This window comes from Rhinolophus sinicus, linkage group LG01 (assembly GCF_036562045.2).
Source record: "Rhinolophus sinicus isolate RSC01 linkage group LG01, ASM3656204v1, whole genome shotgun sequence".
NCBI lineage: Eukaryota > Metazoa > Chordata > Mammalia > Chiroptera > Rhinolophidae > Rhinolophus > Rhinolophus sinicus.
In genome coordinates this window covers 4,559,377-4,580,845 of record NC_133751.1, presented here as the reverse complement: position 1 = coordinate 4,580,845, position 21,469 = coordinate 4,559,377, and the positions used below count along the sequence as shown (strand labels likewise).

The 21,469-nt window shown below is 45.2% G+C and overlaps 1 protein-coding gene across 2 annotated transcripts in view; it reads right to left on the bottom strand.

Annotated features, from left to right (window-relative positions):
- DSCAM (DS cell adhesion molecule) overlaps positions 1–21,469 on the bottom strand; it is a 639,047-nt gene that overhangs the window by 123,929 nt on the left and 493,649 nt on the right. For both annotated transcript variants that reach the window (XM_019745768.2, XM_019745769.2), the window contains exons 12-15: positions 9,492–9,688; positions 8,353–8,449; positions 7,620–7,748; positions 519–686 (exon numbers count right to left, since the gene is read on the bottom strand). In XM_019745768.2, coding sequence (XP_019601327.2) covers positions 519–686; positions 7,620–7,748; positions 8,353–8,449; positions 9,492–9,688 — 591 coding nt within the window. The remainder of the gene's footprint in view (positions 1–518; positions 687–7,619; positions 7,749–8,352; positions 8,450–9,491; positions 9,689–21,469) is intronic.

Sequence of the window (21,469 nt, the reverse complement as noted above, 5' to 3'; positions counted from 1 at the left end):
TCACAATGCTTATCTCTATCTTCTAAGTTTTCAACTGAATATGAAATACTTAGTAGTAGGAAAAAAAGCAACAAAGTTTCTTACAGAAATCGTGGCATTTCTATTCGGTAAAATAACTAGTACTACCATCTCCCTAGCTGCCCACACAGCAAGCACTCTTGCTGCTTCCCAGTTAAACGCCCTCCCTCACCTGGACGGCTCGGGGTCTCGAGCAAGACAGACTCATGGTTCTCCTGCCACCTGATTCCAGCATCCAAACAAAGAGACTGTGAAACCTGCAGAGTCCTTTAACTTGCACTAGACTGTTAGGGTCCTACGTCTTTCTTTTAAGTCTTGGGTATGAGAACCTTGAATGAAGCCCCATTTGAAGAGGCGCGCCTGCCAAGTAGGAGGCAGAGCACTGTCTGTGTCTCTGGAAGGGCGTGGAACTATGGAGAACGCTCATCAAAGGTCTGGTTCTGCATGAACCTGAGAGCCCGCTCGGGGCCCTGGGCACCGGCGTCCACGCTCACACGCACCTGCCTCGTCCGCAGTGATGGACAGCTCGTTGCTGGGCTCGCTCTTGCCGATCCGGTTCTTGGCGTACATGCGGATGCTGTAGGTGGAGGAAGGGTGGATGTCAATGATGGTGGCCGAGTTCAGCTGGGGGGAGACATCTTTGGTTTTCTGAGCAGAATCCCAGGAGTCTTTTGGGTTTTGTTTTTCGGAAAAGAAGAGATAGAGATGTGAGTTGCTTTCCTCTGCCTTTGCAAATTCACAAGTAGGAATTAAAAATTAAAAACCAAACAAATAACCAAACTCAAAGTGAATTCTTAGTGCGATGCTCTCGCCTCAAAGGGGGGAGGATACCACACTCATTGTCCCCACTGACGGGGGACAAGGGCTGTGGGCACCTGCTTTCAGGGGGACGTCTGAGGCAAGACAGCGGGCCTACTGGTGGAGATCACAGAGGAAGTTGGACGTGGTGAAAGCTTTTGCCAGTGAAGGAGAAAGCAGCCACATTTAAGCACTCATTGTACAGGATAATAAAAGGAATTAGGGTTCAGACACCCCCATGCACACCCAAAAGAAAAAATATCCCTGGTTCTAAAAGGTATTTAAAAACCAGCAAAACTTCCAGCCACGCCAGAGCCCTTCTTCTCCAAAAGAGAGTGGTAAAAATGAAACACTTCCATAAAACTGACCTCAGTCTCCAGCATAAACACTGCTTACCAAATGTATTTCTCAGTTCTAACTTTTGAAATCATTTAATCTCAGATCCTTTATCATACGAATTATTTTTTAACCACAGCTAATTTTAAAGACAGCACATGCCTCGCATGAAGAGTTATTGAATTTGTGACAATAGGTAACTGCTGATTTGAGGGCTTCAGCTAACGATGAGAAAGTCAGTAAATGGTTCTTACTTCAGAAAGAGTTAGAGGAGGTGCTGATTGGGGAGGGTGGTCAAGAGATGATGCTGGTTGCAGAAGAGCAAAGAACTCCCTGGGACGGGAGACCAAAAGGATGCTTGCACACTGCCCAACCTCTCATTGTGCTGTCACAGAGCACTCATCACACTCGTAAGAATTTCATTGAGATTCTGTGCTCCCTGCTGGGGAAGCCCCATGAGGGCAGGGACCACATTTGCCCTGTTCAGTGCTATATTCCCAGTGCTCCCCAAGATCCTGACAAATAATAAATGCGTGTTTAATAGATGAATAAATAAACAGCAAATACACAGACACTTGAGTCCCGGGAATGACCCCACGCCCCTTTCCACATTAACGGTGATGATGGATGTTTAGAGGGCTGCTCTGCCCAGAGGTAACCATACATGCAAGAGAAATACACTTGTAAGAGAAATTTGTGGCCTCAAGCCTACCTTCACTCTAACTTATCAGGGAATGGAACAGAATAGAAACAAACAACTAGCATTCCAACTAAAAGACAAAATATTATTTACATCAAGAAGATTAAAGGTGTTAGAACATGACATAAAAGATACTGCAAAATATCAAATGATGGGAGAGGAGCAGAATGTGAACCAATAGAGGAAAATGAGGGGGAGGGAATGTAGTGCCAGTGAAATAACACACCTATATGAGCCCTGTCCCACAGAGAGAGAGCCTGTGGGGGAGAAGCCACCAAGGACAACAGAGAGGAGGCCCAGGTATTGCAAGATGCAAACAAAGTTGCTAACTAGCCCCAGGAGGAAGCAGACACCTGTAGTAGTGATGGCTCTGCCCAGGGCAAGATAGAGGTTTCTGGACCAGTAAAGGGCCAGTAAAGACATGGCCATCTTCACAGGAGGGTGAGTCTAGGAGGCGGCTGAGAGCCTGAAGAGCAGATATATTGATGTCTACTGACCACCTCCTCCTGCCAATCAACTTATGTGGCTAGCCCATGGGGGAGTGACCAAGGCAGGGGGCGTCCTGGGCAGGAAGTGAAAGCTCCCTGGGGAAGGGGCTGTGTTTCAGCTTCTTCATTGAAATTATTAGACTTTGAAAGAAGAAAGATGATGTCAATGGTCGTGACTATTAGACTATGGTTCACAACACCACAGGATAGACTTCTGGCTAGAAGTCAAGAAGATGAGAAAGAACGTGTTATCTTGAAGGATTTTAAAGCAACTGAATAGAGGAGAGTCTAGGTAAATCCAAACATACTCTGGCAAATGACATGGCATCACAGGATGCCATGTCCTTTATTCCTCGAAGGAGGAATAAAAACAGGCCAGTGACCACCCAGGAGAAAAGAGTCAGCAAAGGGACCAAAAGTGCTACTTCTGATCTCAGACGAAGATGTGCAGATAGACAGGTCATGGATAATTAACAAAGTGTGCATGAGACTTTAGCAGTGGGCATTAGAAACAATCAGAGAGAGATCCTGGTACTTGACAGGACGAAACTGCAAACTGAAAAGCAAATACAACTAGCAAGAATATACCACAGACAAAATAAAGACTTCTGAGGAGTAAGTCATGAGCAGAAATGCATGTTTGGAAGTCCAAGAGCAAGGATGACAACATGAATGGGGAGGGTTCGGGTAAGGACACGAACAGGAAGGGTCAGGAATGAAATTGTGGTGGGCCTTTATTCAGAGGGGATGGTGGTTTCTAGAAGCAGAGAGTGCATGTAGCCTCAAGGAGGGTTTATAAGTCACACTGGCCGATGCTTACAGAGTCTATTTTACAGAGGGGTGGGCGGGGATAAAGGGGGTGCTGAGGTTCCCAGCATCTAGCAAGTGTATGGATCTGCTCCCTCTCGGGGTTCAGGAGGGCCAAAGGGAAGCAACAGCATGGGAAGCTCAGAGGAGGGGCCCATGGGGGGAGCTGTGCACACAGAACACAGCCTCTGCCAGATTCTTGTCTAAATCATTCTCTCCTAGCCTGCTGTTGGGCAACACCAACCATAAGTCAGAAGGAAAGGAATCTGTACGGTACGGTCCCCAGAGCTCAGCCTCCTGCAGATGGGCAGACAACAGGCTCATGGTGGAAATGAAGGAAGCAGTCAGGGAACACCCAGCAGCAAAGGGAGCTCAAGCTCGTGGAGTCACATGTGTTCTCTCAGTGCTGTGCCAGGCATGATAACAGTGTGACTTCCACAGGCCCCAATCCATGGGCACACTGGAAGCCCTTGGGAGCTCTGACAGCTGCACTTACAGACCTGCTGCATCTGCAGGGGGGGTGGGGGTGCTGCCCAGAACCTGTGTCTAGAACAGCCTCCGTCTCTGGGTCATTCTGATGCACAGCTGGAGTTTAGACAGACTGCTTTATTTGATGGAGTGCTTACAATATTCTGGTGAGGTAGGGACTTTTATTCTCATTGTGAAGGTCAAGAAACTTAGACCTTGTTACATGGCTGGTGAGACGTGAAGTTGGCATTTGACCTCAGCTGTGCTATCGCCGAGCTGCCGGTCATTGTCCTATAGCTCAGGACCTCCATGCATTCTCTACAGGACTCCCCATGGGACGGGATTTCAGTTCTCCATACGCCAGCTGAAAGTCTCCTATGCTGACATGAAGACTTTCTGACAAGTTCTTCACTTGGCTTCCTGATGAGGCAGAGCAATGCAGAGAGTCTGGCCAAGTTCAAGAGGGGGACTTTGGCCAAGAGCTACTGGAACAGCTGTGGGTGTGCAGGAACTAAGGCTGGGAAAACTGTGCGTGGTCAGATCTGTACCTTGGTTTAAAAGGAGAGGTCAGAAGCATTTGCCGAAAAAGTAGACAGGATTCTATGACACGTCCCTGAGACACGGGTGTCTTAAAGGGATGGGCAGCTCAGAATGCCATTCCTGCCTTGGAAATTCCAAATAGCCCCTGTGGGAAAGGACTGGGAGCCAGTGCTGCTGGATGCTCACTGGTGAGCCCAGCTTGGGGGTCAGACACCCCATGTGAGGAGGATGGCAGGTCATCCAGGACGAATGTAAGAGGGTGAACTTGATCTGAAGAAGTGTAGAGGCCAGAATGAGTGAGGGTACCCAAAAGTTCTAGAGACAAAATCACACGAAAGGTAGGAGCAAGTCTAGAACCAATAAATAAATCAACACAAACCCACCATGGCTACCTGCATAGGAGAGTTTGTGCTTCCTGGCCTGGATGGTGACATTCCAGGGTGCCGGAGAGCGTGTGAAGGTGCTAAAGCCCATTCAGGTATCTGTGAGTGGAGAGGAAGAGAGGCCCCCGAAGAGGGGACTTGGGACGAGACAGGCTGCCTTCCAAACAGGAGAAGGAAGCAGAGGCAGCAGACAGACGAGCTGAAGGTGCACACAGGGCAAGGTGCTGGGAGGGGCGTTTAAAGGGGTTCCTGGGGTCCATTTGGAGGACAAGCAGCGGTCACTAGCAAGTGATGTAGCAGCCGGAGCAACGGTGGGACTGCAGCCACATGAAGAGACGTCGCATGTTCTGAATGAGGGAGGTAAGGGCTCCATTGTGTCTGTACCTGGTGGGGTGACACCTGGGAGATTGACACAGAGCATGACCCGAGTGAGAGGCTCGGGAGATGGTTGTAGGAGATACAAGTAAAGCAACTTGGGATATTTCACTTTTCTTGGCAAATAGAAAACCAAGAGTGTCATCTATTCTCAAATCTTGGAAGGCATGTCACCTGACCAAAGGGTTTTGGAGGGGGAAGAGGGCCACTGGATTCAGGAAGGTATGTTTTGGTGCAAGAAATGCAAGAACTTCCAACAGTCACAGCAGAACGGCGCTTTCTTGGGGCCAGTGAGTTTCCGTGCAAGCATCGACGGAAGCATCAGCTGTAAGGACCCAGTTTGATGGGGAGACTGTGAAGTATGGTAACACATTGTTCTTAGTAAATTAACAAAAAAGTAAAAGACAGCATCTTGGAGGGATGATTTCATGGCCTAAAACGGGTTGAGAATCAAGAAGTCAACAAATGTTTATTACGAGGCTCGTATATGTGCTGGTCTCTGTGAGAGATGCAGGGACATAGCACAGGGCTCCTCAGACAACAGCCCTGCCCTCAGGGGTGCACAGACACAGTCTCTGTCCCTCAGGGGGACAACTGCTCAGTAGGGGTGGGACACATAGTAAATACCTTCCCAGCAGAGGGGCAGATAGTAAATAAACAGTCAGAAACCCACCAAGTGTTCCAAGGTACACAGGATGCTATACGAGTAGAGAAAGGGCATACCATAAAATGGGTGGTCAGGGGAGGCTTCCTGGAGGAAGTGACATTTAAGCTGTAACTGGCAGATTGTTTTCTATGTACTCAGCCTGTAAATTACACTCACTGAAACTGTGATTGTATTTTATACACTCAAAACTTATTGAGGAGCATCCAATACATGAAAGTGCTGCCTAACACAACTTAGGCAGTGAGCACAGCTGCACCTACAGCCATCCTCGATCCTTCGTCCCAGGGCTTTCCAGTGGAAAGCGATAGACACCCTGGAGGGCCCTGGTGGACGTCTCAGGTCATGGAGCTGGGCCTGCCTGTCCCATGAGCTTTTCCTCAGTGACTCTCCTGGGACTCATTTTAACCCCCAAACTGCCTTGCTCCAGAGCTGTGAAAACATCTTAGCCACATGGGTGTGTGGCTGAAACAGAGCATGAAGGATGGAAATCTGCCCTCCAGTCTGACTGCACCTAGGGTCACAGACAAGGAGCTTGCGACTTTGGTGATGTAGGGCTCAAGCAATTTATGCATTTGAAAATGTTGTTGGTGAAAAAGATGGTTCTTAGATTTGGATTGCTTGCCTAGGTCCTTGCTCCCCTGCCCCCAGCCTGTGCTATGTCTGCCACATTTCCTGGTGACAGTGGGCCTGCAGCCTTGGGCCCTGTGTTTGCATTGCCTCACTTCCAGGTCTCTAGCTGCATCCTAAGATGGACAAGCTGAGGGAACCATCTTTCAGATCCAGCTACCGTATTTTGATAATGTGCACATTTTGAGGGAAAAATAAGGATGCATATTATATATGGGTAGTACTAATTCTGTATTTGTATAAATGTTTTTAATTCTTTTATTTATGCTTATGAGTCAAAATTATAACTCTAGAAATCAATAACGATATCCGTATGCAAAATAATACCCTGGACTACAATAATCGGTTTTGTTGAACTTTCAATGAACTTGCAACAATGAAGAGTTCTTGGCCTTCTATAATGGTTAATATCGTAAATTTGTTACCAGTACATGAAATTTCTTGTACCTTGTATCTGTTCCTGTGTTTTGTAATTATTTGTTACATAAAATTTCTTGTGCCATACTATGTTTAAAAATAAATGCTAAAATTCCTTTATAATATAAAAAGCAAGTACCTAATGTAAACAAATAAAAATTTGAAAAAAATTAAAACGAAATATATTTTCCCCTGAAAGTTTAGGCCAAAACTTAGGTGCGCATTATACACGGCAAAATATGGTACTTCTTGCAAGTCTCAAATATGGTTTCTAAAGCACTGTTCCTGGATTGAGGCACTTTTTTTCCATCCTCACATAGTGCTTTCCTTGACACCTCTCCCTTGGCAGTTCTTTAGGGTTTCTTCAATTTCCCATCGCAGACTGTGTTCTCATACTGCCCCTTGCACGCTTGTACTGAAATGTTCCCTCACTCCTGACCTGCCTTCCAAGCTGCCTCCAGCTTAGTGCTCACTACAGCTCCAGCCAAAACATGCAAACTGGTCATGACAGGGTAATCTACAGTGTCCAGACAGTGACAAATAAGGCTCTTCGTGTGGCTTCTGAGAATTTTCTAGCCCCTTTTCACATGCGGATGGTGCTCTAACTCCCCATCTCTATTAGAGACACAGTGAAAGTCCACATGAGAAGTGAAAGGCAGCCGAGGAAATAGAAAAAAATAATGCTGTCAGCAGTGACGCACGTGCGGATCGGTGGCAAGGAAGGCCAAGCGGGCGGCCTGAAGCAAGACTGAGGCACAGCTGGCTCCGAGAGACCAAGGAGGCAGAGCTGAGCCCCTGAGTGCGCCTGGCACCAGAACTCCCTCCCGCAGAGTGACACGTGGAGGGGCTTTGGGCCAGGAAAGACACCAACTGGTAAGACAAGCCTCCTCTGAATTCCCATGAGCTCAGATTTATTCTTACAGGTAAATAAAAATGGAGGAAAACAAAAGGGCTTTTTGAAGTGGAAATATAGCTGGAGGAAATGAAGGACTTACCTGATTTATTTTTGCATTCAATATCATAGCCAGTGATGGGGCTATTCCCGTCAAACCCCATGGTCCATCTGAGGGTGATTGTGCGTGCTTTGACGTCCTTGATCTCAATTTCCGGCGGGTCCGGGGGCTCTGTGCAATCGACACGACACGGGGTTAGTCCACGCATGAGACGCGAGCGGACGCGCTGAGTGTGACACACACGCGCTTTGTCAGCACCCCACGCTGGAAGGTGCTTTCTACCTGGAAGCATTTTTTTTTCCTAATCACATTTTAGGGAGGAGAAATGCCACCTTCCCCAGACTGGCAATTTTCACAGCACATGCAGAGGTGGGCCAAAGCTGAAGGATTTAAATGTCATTCTTCTAGTTTGGAATCTATCATGCAAGAACTATTTAGAGTTGAGATTTCTGATGTTAAACTTCTCTTTCGTTGGGAGTGTCCAGTGTAAGGATGCCTAAAATGGAGCAGAGAAGGCAGCTGCTCCACTGCTGTGTACTCAGCAGGACTCTAAGTCATGTGACCCAGTTCCTTTAAAGACTTTGTTCCCTGTGTTTTGAGGCTGCACCCTGACATATTCATGGGCACTGCAAAATATGGCTTCCGCAGGTTCACACTTTTGCGAGAATGAGGAAGTGTTACACAGCAGGCTGTGCTCACACAGATGCGCAAGCCTGGGCATTCGCTTACTGTCCTAAGACGACCATGTTTCCCCCCTCTGCTGTCTCCTTCCTACCTTGCACTGTGAGCTGAATTATTCCACGGTCCTCCCCATAAGAATTAATAGCGTGACAGGAAAAGAAGCCAGAATCTTCTCTTACTGTGGGCAAAATCTATGTGTAAAGCAGAAAGAAACCCACTTTATTCAGTAGCATAGAGTGGGAGATCAAGTAAAATGGCTTTACCTGTAAAAGTCTTCTCTCTGTTCCCACCCCTCCTCCCACCTCTGGCACACACATGCACACGCACACACCCCTCTCAGAGCAAACCATTTCAGCACAGCTGTAATGGTGCAGGTGGATAGATTCAGTGTACATTAACGATGTCAGCTGCCAGCTCCTTAAATTGGATGCATAATTTATGTAGGATGTCATGGTCAGGTTGATAGATAGTCCACATATACATGTCCCACCCCCCAAGTGAGCCTTTAAAACATCCAAAGCAACCCTGCTTTACAGAGACAGATCTATAAATACTGAATAAAGCCGGTCTCGCAGCCCCCTCATTAGAGGTCGGCCCTGGAAGGACTCCAGGATTGGACCATGTGCCTAAATCAATATCAGTGTTTCAAGCCCAGGGCTGTTTATTTCTCATGTGTGTGTTGCAGCATCTCCCCGCCCCCAATACTAAAGCACCACTCAGTTAACTACCAATTGTGCTAAAAACTATACAAGACTCTAATACTTTTTTCTAGCTTTTATGATTCTAAATGGACAGAATATTTTTTTTTATGTTGGATTTTTTTTCCAAACAAACAAAATATCTTTCCTTATAAAAGTTTTTGTCCCAAAGCCTGTCCAATTTTTCTTTCTATGGGAAGTTAAAACATGCACACAGCATAGGGTATCATTCCTCCAGGATTAACTGTCATTAAGAGACTATTTCTCACATTTTTTTTTTTTTTATTACGGTTGGGTTCCCTGCCTTGTTCGTAATAATTTTACTCTTAATAACACTTAGGATAAAGCACCATTTTTGCAGGGCTACTCACTAATCTTGCTGTATGAAGAGGGAGAGAAATGGTGTTTCATCTATGAGCTCCAAAAGATTATTTGCTATTTATTTATCACCCACATACACCTACTTCTGTGAAAAAACAGGCTTGTTCTGCCCCTGACGTCAGACTCCAGTCTGTTGTGTTTGTCATGTTTTTACCTGCAGTGTAGAAATGACCTCCTCTCCCACCTCCTTGGTGGACACAAGGTAACGGGCCATCTCGGGGTTAATGATCCGGTCCTCTTTCTCCCAGCGGACGATGATGGGCTTCTCACCATGGGCCATGCAACTCATTTCCTTCTTTTGCCCCTGAGTGGCCAGGGTAGTATTTGGGTAGGACGTGACCATCGCAGGAACTGCAAATCCAAAACGGACACAACTTATTGGGCCAAGCAGGGCTCTTGATGTTTCCCACCACAACACTCAGCTAAATCGTGCTGAAAGAGATGTTTCTCTGAAATAAAATGTATTCAAGAAAATGCTGAGCAAGAATCAGGATGAACGTAGAGGGGAGGGAACAGAACAATGAAACTTGACTAAATGAGCCCTAAGCAGAAGTGGGCGAGTGGTTTCCTATTCAGAGGATGTCGCTCTCTTCCAATCCCATTGAGGGAAGACATGGGTCACAGGCACGCCCCTGGCCCTAGGACATGTTGGGAAATGATTTTACTTGCTGATTAGACTGGAAAGGGGGCGCCTATTAAAAATTATGCTCCTCCTTATGTAATCGTCTATGTTTCTAACTATCATTTCCAACTATGGAAATAAAACTTTATGAATCAACGTAGTCGGAGTCCCGATGACTGCTGACCAGTCCCTGCGATTACTTGTACATAGACATTTCCATTCCCCACAGTTGTTACAAATTTCTATAGTCACTGGGAGACCTCAGACCGACTCTTCTCCCATAACTCTGGCAGACGATCTCAGCCCCAATTCACTGAGAAAACGGGAACCTTTATTTGTGAAACATGTCACGTTCCCTCTTCTGCACCTTCCACTTCACCTACAGACTTCCATTCTTGGCAACATGCTAGAGACATAAGACCCGACACCCACTCTACAGATCACCTGGAAATGCTGGACAATATATAACAAACACTTTTTAAATGCATACGAAGCTTATAAGAAAGTGAAAGAAACCCCAGGAACCAGAAACAAAAGTGGATGTCGAAAGGCCAGAGGGGTTATGGTGTTGATACCTTGACTACCTGAGAGGCAGGAAGTTAAAAGTGAGAACTACAAGCCAGACGCCTCAATGGGCTCTATTTTCAGAGCAAGAATATAACAACAACAACAACAACAACAAAATCCACAATTCCAAAGGGAGAAGCAGACTGCCGTGGCTTCTGTTATGAATGAAGAAAAGAAATGTTTCTCCCGTGAATTTGTAGCTGCTCTGACCCTACATCGGTTTGGAGTTGAATTTATGCTAAAGGACTAATATGACGGTGACCTTAGTTTGGTGATGGGCCTGAGGAATCCAGCACAAGCAAACACGCATGCAGACTAGATGGATGCACCCTCCATCCATACCCGCTGGAATTCTCCCACATAAACCTCTGCTGTACCTGAGCTCTCAAACCAAAAGTATAAAACCCAAGAAAACAATGCACCATAATTGAGAATCAGCCTCCCACAGACTTCACATGCTAGAATGACTGGATACAGACCCTACAATATTTATACATAAAATGTTTAAAGATATTTTAGAAACGTGACAAAGAAACAAGAGGTTATCAAAAAGGACCAGGAAGATTTGAAAAATAACCAAAACAAGTCTGTATTTCTACCTGCTTTTTGCCTCATTTTTCCAATCTTGGAAATAAAAATCCTCCCTCATTTCGAAGGTTAGAGTGGTGCTCTTTAATCCGCACCTCACAAGCCCTCCGATGCCTCCTGGGCACCTGACCATGGACACACCATGCTTTCTTCTAAGACCGGCATGTACTACTCAGTCGTGTCTCCCCTATGGCCTACCACAGTGGTTTGAGACACATCCCAAGCCATCCGTAGGCTGGACACCCATGGCAATCACACTTGGAAGTTTCTCTACAGTGAGCAGGCATGTGGCAGGCACAACCAGATGTGGACTGGACAAACTGGGCACTGAGTAAAAATCCCTGAGTCTCACATTTTCCAGTAAGTTACCTACAACTGTGGTGAGACTTCTCTTCCAGCATATCTGAGAAGCAGAAAACTGGCTCCACCATCCCCCAACCCGATCCATCCCTTCCTCTAGCCTATTTAAGCAAATTTTAACAAAATTTTAGTTTTCATTAATACCTTTCTTGTGGTATAATTTATATACCATAAAAGTCACTTCTTTTAAGTGTACAGTTGAATGGGTTGTGGTATTGTCTTCGTTTCCTAGGGTGGCTATTATAAATTACCATAAGCTAGGTGGCTTACAACAATCGAAATGTATTCTCTCACAGTTCTAGAGCCCGCAAGTCCCAAACCAAGGTGACAGCAGGGCCATGCTCCCTCTGAGAGCTCTAAGGAAGAATCTCTCCTTGCCTCTTCCAGCTCCTGGTGGCCCGAGGCCTTCCTGGGCTAGTGGCAGCATCTGTCCACTCTCTTCCCCCACCTGCACATTGAGTACATCCTTAAGTGTTTGTCTTCACATGGATTTCTCACAAGGACACCAGTCATTGGACTTGGAACCCACCCCAACGCAGTGTGATGTCGTCTTAACTAATTATATCTGCAGACTTTATTTCCACATAAGGTCATATTCTGAGGTTCCTGGTGAATATGAACTTTTGGGGGGCACTATTCAACCCAATCCAAGTATATGTTCATTACCCAACTCACACACACACACACTTACAACCCAGTACAGCTATGTAGAATTTTTAATCATCACCATGTCAAATTTTAGAGCATTTACATTACCCAAAAAAGTTTCCTCCTGTCCATAGTCACTTTCCTTTCCCACTCCCAGAACTAGGCAAACACTAACGGATAGTCTGTACCTCTAGATTTGTTTTTTCTGGACATTTCCTATAAATGGGATTCTACGGTATGTTTTCTTTTGTGTCTAGCTTTCTGGTGTTTTTTTCACTGAGGAGGTTTTCAAGTTTCATCCATATTACAGTGTATCCTTTCAGTTGTGAAATAATGGTCCATTGCATGTATGTATATACTGCATTTTGTTTATTCATTCACCAGTTGATGCACATTTAAGTTGTTTCCAATTTTGGATTTGATGAATGACGCTACTGTAAACACTCATGTCCCGGTTGTTGTGTGGACATATGTTACCATTTTTTTTTTCTGGGTATGTTCCTAGGAGTGGATGTGCCAGGTCGCAAGGCAATGCTGTGTTTAACATTTGAAAACACTGCCACACTGTTTTCCCAAGTGGTGTCACCATTTTGCAATCTCTGTGGAAGAAGTTTGAGCACAGAAGAGAAAGGGGGAGGGGCTTATAAGATTCAGAGTTTATGGTGAGGGGATAGGAATGTTCCCCTTCGACCATGGACAGGTCTAGCTATAAGAAAGTGAGCTGGCATCTTCCTCTCCAGCTTGATGCTTACTGGCTGTGGAAACCATGCCGCCAAGCTTCCACTACAGGGGAGCTGAGGGTGGGGAGGAAGGGTCCGGGAGGGATTGACACGTGCCACCTTGGAGGATGAAGCAAACCCAGGGACCAGAGCTGCTCCTCCTCTGAGATCACGAAGGTGGGAGGTTTCTCATGCCAGCCTGTGTAGCAGCATGAGAGGGTTCTACTGGGCTGTGCACCTGGAACAGAAGTCCCTTCCCTCAGTACTCCACCTCAGTGTCGCCGTGGGGAGACAATGGCCCCATTAACTGGTCCAGACAGCCACCAACTGTGGGGCCCTGCCCAGAGAGGAGGCTGGATATGCACACCACCCTCTCCAAGAGCACCTTCTGCAGCCAAGGAGGCCAGGGTGAAGTTCCGGGAGGAGCGGGGAGCAGAGTGGACCACTCCTCCCCATCTCTCTCCTCACTTGTGGATACTTCCACCTTCAACTCTGCACTGTTGACCATCAAAGGGTTCTGGATGCTCCAGAGCTCCTTTGAGCAGAGTGTGTGCAACTTGGACGTCTTGTGTGTGGATGGAGAGCTGAAGGCGAACGCTCACACCTTGACCAAAGGGGAACTGCACAGGTGCATTGGATATCTGCACCGTGGGCAGCGGGTCATGCCTGCTCTGTTGCACAAGCCTCGCTTGGGAGCCCAGCCTGCCCTGTGCACTGTGATGCATGCTCATGGTGCTGGGGACCACTCTCCTGAATGCAGGGATGGGGAGAGGCCAGGCCAATCTGCAAGGTTCTTCCGACATGTCTCCTTATCACTTTTCCTTTAAACATAGAGAGAATTTTCTTTACTGTGGCATCGTCTCAGTAAACCTCAACCGTAGGGAATATATTTATGAGAAAAATGAAGCAATCATAAATTGTGTCTAAGGAGAATCCCAAAATATCACTAAAATACCTGTACAAAATGCAAACATTTCAGCAGTAGGAGAAAGCCGCAGACACTCTCTTAGAGTCTCTTCATGTTCATAAGCAGGGCAGATAAGTTGCTTAGATTACTTTCTGCCCACAGCAGATTAACACCAACCCTTAGCAAGCAGGGAAGGCTGCCAGAAGTGTGGACACCAACAAAAGCGAAAGAATGAAAGAGCTGATATGAGAGAAGAGAATGGCACTGAGGAGGCATGAACCTCAAAAAGCGTGGTGACGTGGGACCACCTAGGTCCAGCAAACATGGTGTCCCCCCCTGCAGTCAGGCCCTCTCACCCCTGAGTGTTTCAGGGCACCGCAGGAGACCCCAATCGTGGGTGTTCAAAAATGATCCTCAGCCATTGAGGAAACGTTAAATTGGCTTGGTGTGGTGTGTTTAATTAGACATAGAATTATTTACAATACTTAAGATTTCTTTCCAGAATGACTAACAAAAAATTTTCAGTGTCCAAGAGGGTAGAAGAAGTTGGTTCTGGAGACATTTCACTCATGTAATGATGCTGGACGAACTCAGCATCTCTCTGGAAGCATCCTTAAATGCCTTCTCCTTAAAAATGTACCAGAAAGGAAGGTGGCAGTGTCATTTTTCCTGTGAAGGATTTGGAGAATCAGGGATGTCTATTGAACACTGACATGGCAAGCAGTAGGACTGCTCTTGGAAGAATGTCTTTAGGACGGGGTATTATTATAGCATCTCAATAATGTAAGCCAAGGTAATTTTTCCTAGTTAAAACAATAATTGTTTATGATAATTGCCAACTCCATATTTGCATACGTTATAAAATTACTTACAAATTTAAAATACGATTGAGACGTTAGTTTAAAAAAAAAACAAATCTGTTTCCAGGAGGCAAATTATTTGAGTATCTCTCAAGATGCTTTGTTTTGTTTGTGCAATTACTTACTCTTTTAAAGACAGGAATTGGTTTCCTATAGTAAGATTCGTTGGATAAAACTGAAGGCCAAAATGTGGAGGAAAATCGGAAAATTAATTAAAGTATCCAAGAACAAATAGGACAGTCTCTGTTCTGTCTAGCCCACAACTGACAACTTATTGCAGAAGAAGACACTTAGGTAACACAGTATTTCTGTTTTCACTTGAATTATGTTTGTGTGTGGATTTATTTTGCTTTTAAGGCAAGGAGCCCTCTGTTGCTTTGCCTCTGGGGTGGGGGCTGGGGGCCCGGGGGTTGTGGCAATGGTTATGGAGCTGGCTCTAACTGACGTTGAAATGTGGGAATGTCTGGGGATGAGACAGTGAGCCAAGGTGTACAGGTGGGGAGACATGAAAAGCTGCCTGTTGGTTCCTGCATTTTAGACCTGATGGAGGGTCGAGACTACACCAGGAATGGCCAGGGCTGCAGGGAACTGGGGTTCTGGGTGGGCTAGTCTGGGATCTCAGGCAGATGTGGGACTTAGATGTTAATGAGTCAGCTCATGTCCACTTCTGTAGATGCTATGCATTAGGGCTTGGTTTATTGTTTTGCTGATTACCAAATTTAAGAAAGAGATGGAGAAAAGTTAATAATGAAGACTAAAGGTCTGAAGCCATTACATTGTACGTAGCCCGAAATATTGAGAAAGTATTCTTCTAATATGAAAGATTCAGCAAAGAAGTCTGATTCCTCTGATTCAGCAAAGAAGTCACTCAGTGCCATTGACAAATGAATGGAGTTCCCATGGAAGTCTTTGCTGTTTTGCTTCCATCTTATTAGTTACTATGAACAAAAGTTCTAACTGAACTTCGTGTTGGAACTGCACTGGCTCATCTGCTGGAAATGCAGGGTGTGCAGGGGGCTGCAGACACAGAGTTCATTGAAAAGCAATGAAAGCATTTTGTGAGAATGAACTGTGATACCTAGTATTACATATTTTATGATTATTCATAAGTTTTTTGAGATCTGACAGTGAAACATTTACAGTAGTCCCTCCTTATCCACTGGACCCCAGTGGATGCCTAAAACCATGGATAATATCAAAGCCTATGTATACTCTTTTTTCCTATACATACAGACTTATGATAAAGTTTGATTTATAAATTAAGCAAAATAAGAGACTAACAATAATAACTAATAAAAACAGAACAATTATAACAATACCCTGTAATAAAAGTTACGTGAATGTGATTTCTCTCTCTGTGATAACTGATCTTATAACCAGACGGATATTGAGTGAGTAACGAGTGACATAGCAAGGATATGCTTGTCAAAGGGATAATTCACATCCTAGGCTGGACGGAGTGGGCTGGTGTGAGATTTGACCATGCTACTCAGAATGACGGAACATTTGAAACTTATGAGTTGTTAATTTCTGGAATTTTCTATTTAATATTTTTGGACAGTGGTTGACAGCAGGTAACTGAAACCACAGAAAGGAAAAGCATGGATCAGGAACAGCTATTATACTAACATACCACTGTATACATGCAGAAGAATTTGCAGACTAGAAATACACAGCAACGTCACAAAGGAAGTGAGGTCCCAGCCGCCAAAACAGGTAGGTAGGACATGCCCCACGCCTTTTGCTTCCATGTGGAGGGATCTTCTATTCAAGCAACACTCCTGTCCTCTCTCTTGAATGGAGGGACAGTGGCTTATCTGACCTGGGAGTTGGGGAGGAACTGCCCAGCCCAGCGTGGCCCAGTCCTTTCTGGTTATCTGTTGGCAGAGGACATGTGTCTGATCCGTAAACTTCTGATAGTGAAAGGGGGTGTGGCCGAGTAAAAGGAAGTTTGTGTCTCCAGCCTTGTCAGGAACTGGGTGGGTAAGTCTCCCTAATTCTAGACTGTAAGATTTGAAAACCCACCTACTCCAGAAAGCTAATATCAAACTACCCTACTCCTGTGTCTAACCTTCGCTTGATTCTGAATTCAGGAGTATTACTTATTGGGCCCTCTTAAACTCTAACAATAGGTATGGACTATTGACCTTGAGCACAGATTTCCAGTTGCCACCCCAAGCCCATTTTTCCTTTCTTTACTAAGTTTGTAACAGGAGACATTATACAAAAATATGCCTGAATAAAAGAATGTATTTATGAGCCTTCCTTATAGCTAGGTGTTGCCGTATGACTGAGCTTTAGAAGAGTGCCCCACCACAATGGGCATATTAGTTCTGGTTAATAAGTTTTGCATTTGGTCAGAAATATTCTGGCAAGCCCATGTCCTCTGGTGGTCCCGCCCAAGTATTTTCAGCCCTTTAAAGGAGTGGTCAAAGGATTTAAAAAAGAAAAAGAAGAAGAAGGGTCATTATCATGGCTCTTTGCAATGCTAACGTCAGAAGATACAACCTTTTCACTTGCCACAGTCGTGGACACCGAGAGAAGACAACATGTCAGCAGGGCAGTGCTTTGCACACATTTCTGAAGGAAAACAAACAGATGAGGTGATTTACCAGGACCGGCACCAAGGACAGGCAGTGGGCAAACCCCGTGAGCAGAAGCAGAGGAAATCCAGACCAAAAGAGCTTTGTTCACAGATTGTGTGCTGGTGCATTTCTCCTGCAAAACTGCCCCTGAAGGTGGGTGCTGTTTCGCTTTGTTATGTAACAGCGTATAAATTTCCTCCATAAACCATGATACCATCTAAGAGCGCCTTCGTGTTCAGCAAGTCTGCATTCATATGGTATGAGGGAGCCTCATGCGACCTACTTCTTGCAGCATAAAGATGCAGTGGGGCGGCTGTCACCAGCCAGAGGAAGCTGATATGCACATCGTGACCCAACCCTGCAGTCCAGTGACATTACCTATTTAGCTTGAAATCAGACACGGTGTGAGGATTTACACCACCGACACCGGCAAACTCTAGAAATCAGGGCTTTCTTCCCTTCCTCCATCCCCAACAGAACCCTACATCAGAGGGTATATCACTACATTAAGAATTTGAAAGGGTGTTTCCATCATGCCAGAGGCACTGAGGAGTTGGTGAGTTTACCTACGAGCGATAACTGACCTTATTCATAACAGTAAGCCCAACAAATATGAAGAGCACATCGCCGTATCTTTGCACAGGTTTCAGCAATAAATTAATACAGACATTGATTTTTCAACACAAGAACATAAAGAGAATGACAATTTATATTAACCAATCACTAATATTAAAGATTAGTTCCAAGCTTTACTCTTCTTTTTAATGTCTCTACCAATAATACAAAACTGATCCAAATACATTTTTATTTTTTTCTCTCCCCAGTTCTGCTGAGAATACCACTGAAAAAGAAACAAAAGGAAATTCAAGGATCCTGGATAGACAAGCTGCCTGTCATGTGCATCCAGTTGAATATCTTGATTTTACAGAGAAGACAAGAGAAAACCAGAGAAGATGAATGAGCATCAGAGGCCCAGATACAAGAGTCAACCAGGATGTGACTTGAATGACTTTTATCCTAAAACTAACATTATCATCATCAATAACGACCCCATCATAGGGAGTGGCCCACCTTCCAGATGCCCAGGACTTCCCATGTTTGAGCAGGAAAGTCCTGCATTCTGGGAAGTCTTTCAGTCCTTCCATGTGGTCAGAACAGAGGTGAGAGAGGAGGGTGCGGGGCCACGAACAAAGCAACAAGGCTAGATGACACTCGAGCTGGACAACAGAGGCAGGGACACCAGGGTTTCCAGCTGGGAGGGCCAAGGAGAGAGATGTTCTGACACAGAAACACATTAAACTACTTTTTCAACTACATTTTTTTTTTTTTTTACATATCCCCCAAAGTTTGACTATGAAGAAATTTCAAACACACATAAAGTTGAACAGCCATATATCCACTGCCTGGATTCCACAATGAACATTTCATGCACAGATTGGAATCAAAATTTATTTTTGCTGTTATGTTATCCGTCGATAAAAATTTACTGAATACTTAATTTTCATTATTCTATTTTAAAATAGACTTAGGCGGAAACATGAATGAGTATTTCAGATATCAGGCACTAAGATGGCTGCCCTATTCCTGAATTCTGCTGCTTAGGGTAGAGACCCACCGGAAGTGCTGGACTCTGGACTCTGCAGGTGTGACTTGGGGTCTGGTGGCCTTGGGTTAGAGCAGGGCCCCTCTCACACATGGAGGAGCCGAGAAAGGAGACTAGGAGCAAGGAGTCTAGGCTCCATCCTCATGCTATCCACAGTCATGCTGCCATGAGTGGGCAAGACTGTTGGCTGCCCTGGGCCTTGATTTCTCATCTGACTCATAGGTGAGCTGGGGTGGGGCTCAGGGATAGATTTATGTAAAGCTCTCCAGTTGACCCTACTATACAACGTGGGTCAAAACTGGTCAAAAGGATGCTCCCCAAGGCCTTTGTAGCTCTAAATCTCCTCTCCTTTCCACATGTCTTTCTTCTCCCCACTTTCCTCGTTCCCTCCTTCCTTTTAATGGGATAGAAATTCTGGCCATAGAAATGACCCAAGACATATTAATAAGTACCATTTAAGTGGATTCCAAATTATGCTATAAATATGCATGAGAGATGTAGAAATAACATTTCTAGCAGATTCATTGCATTTAAAGTCATTTCAGCAGATGTCTACGCAGATGATCAAAGAGAAGCAGGCACCAAACACCTATCTTGAAAGGGAAATAAATTAAGATTAGACTATAAGAGAATTCTAGGATTCATTTAATACTTGATATCTTGTCCTCTTTCTACTTTATTTATAAATAAGGCAACAGAACTGGAGGGTTTAAACCTGGCTAAACTAGAACATAGTCCCTCTATGCCCTTCTCCTAACCTTAATCAAAAGCTCTCTTTCATCTAGTAAGATTTTCAAAGCATCACCATCACCACAAAAGTAATGCCGTAAAGCTATCTTCTTTAATCCCTGGGATAATAAGCATCTCCCTCTCCTTTCATCCCCTATCCTTTCCCTTCCCTTTCTTCCTTTCCTCCTCCAGGGTCTAGGGAAGCTAAGTGGGTCTAAGCTAAGACACGCACAGTAAATGATACATCTGTGCTTCTGTATCCTTTCGGGTTTCAGACACTTTTACATGTGAGATCCCACAGCAGCATACATGTTCTCAGCAGAGAAGGGGAAGTCTTAGCCATTGACTCATATTAAAGTAGGATCGGGGTGGTAAGTAATTAGCCTAACACCATGCAATGAATAAATGGAAGATAGAAGGAGAACCCAGGTCTTCTGAATCCAAGTGCAAAGCCTCTGTGCCTACCCATAGAGGAGGACCCGAGGTGGACCCCAGGACACAGAACCTATGGCTCCAGGGACCCCAGGGCAGCCAGAGCTTCTTTGGGAGCCCCTCCAACGAGGGCGGACTTCATTCAGGGAGACTCCCCATGATGTCTCTGACAGCTCCATTTCCTCAACCGCAAAATAAGGAACCCAACATGCCTCCTGCAAGCCCAGTGCATACTTGAGATGTAATGCTGGCAGGATTGGCTACAAGACTTGTAGGACCCAGAGGAAAATGAAAATGTGGGGCTGGGAGGGGTTAATCTCTCGGGCAAGGCTTGGGCATGACTAGCCACAGTCTTGAAGACAGACCAGGGTGCCAGTGACCTCCTCTGTCTCTAATGCCATGACGACAGAAGGTCATGCATACAAAGGCGGACCCTAAGGGGAGCAGCAGTTCGTCCCCTTACTAATACAGTGCAACCCACCACCATTAGCCTTCTTATAACCTCTGTTCCTCTCCTTACCTCACCTGGGGGCCATCAAGGAACCCACAGTTGCATTTCCCAATCACAGGAAACCTATGTTTTCAGAACACCTAACATAAAACTTACCATTTTAACCACTTCTAAGTGTACTGTTCAGTGGCATTCAGGTGCAATCTTCTCTACCATCCACTTCTAGAATGTTTTCATCTTCCCCACCTCAAACTCTGCACCCATTAAACACTCACTGCCCGTTCCCTGCCCCCCCCAGCACCTGGCATCCCCCATCCACTTTCTATCTCTATGAATTTGACCGCCCTAGGGCCTCATACCAGCGGAATCATTCAGTACTTGTCCTTTTGTGACTGGTTTATTTCACTCAGCATAATGCATTCAAGGTTCATCCATGTTATAGGGTGTGTCGGAATTGTATTCCTTTTTAAGCCTGAATAGAGGCTATTGTGTGTATATGCTGCATTTTGTTTATCCATTTATCCATCGATGGACACTTGGGTTGCTTCCCTGTTTTGACTGTTGCGACTAATGCTTCTATGATGGTTGGTGTACAAAGCATCCCTCCTGAAAACCTCTGTAGCACTTTGCTAGTGAAATGGTTTCCAAACCTGTGCCTGTTTCTTCTCAAGGCCTTCAAAGGCTGCTTGGCTTTTTCTCCATTTGGGGTCTCTGCCTCTCAGCTTCATCTCCATTTTCTCATCTATAAGAACAATGAGACCTGCAGCCTCCCAGGGGTTGTGATGAGAATTAATGAGATTATGTGAGTGGAACCCACTGAGTGTGTCGGAAGAAAGCCCCCGCAGAAACACAAAGTGCCATTATCACTGCTGCGGAATCAAAAATTCCTCCTGTCCAAATACTTATTGTTCATAAAAGTTTTAGCGAGTCAGGCTGCCTACTGGGCAGCTCTAATCCCCATAAAGAAAATGATTTCTCCAGCCAGGAATTAATAAGTTCTTAGCACACACTAAAATATCTTCTCGGCTGGGCCATTATGCTTACATAATGAAGTTACTTTG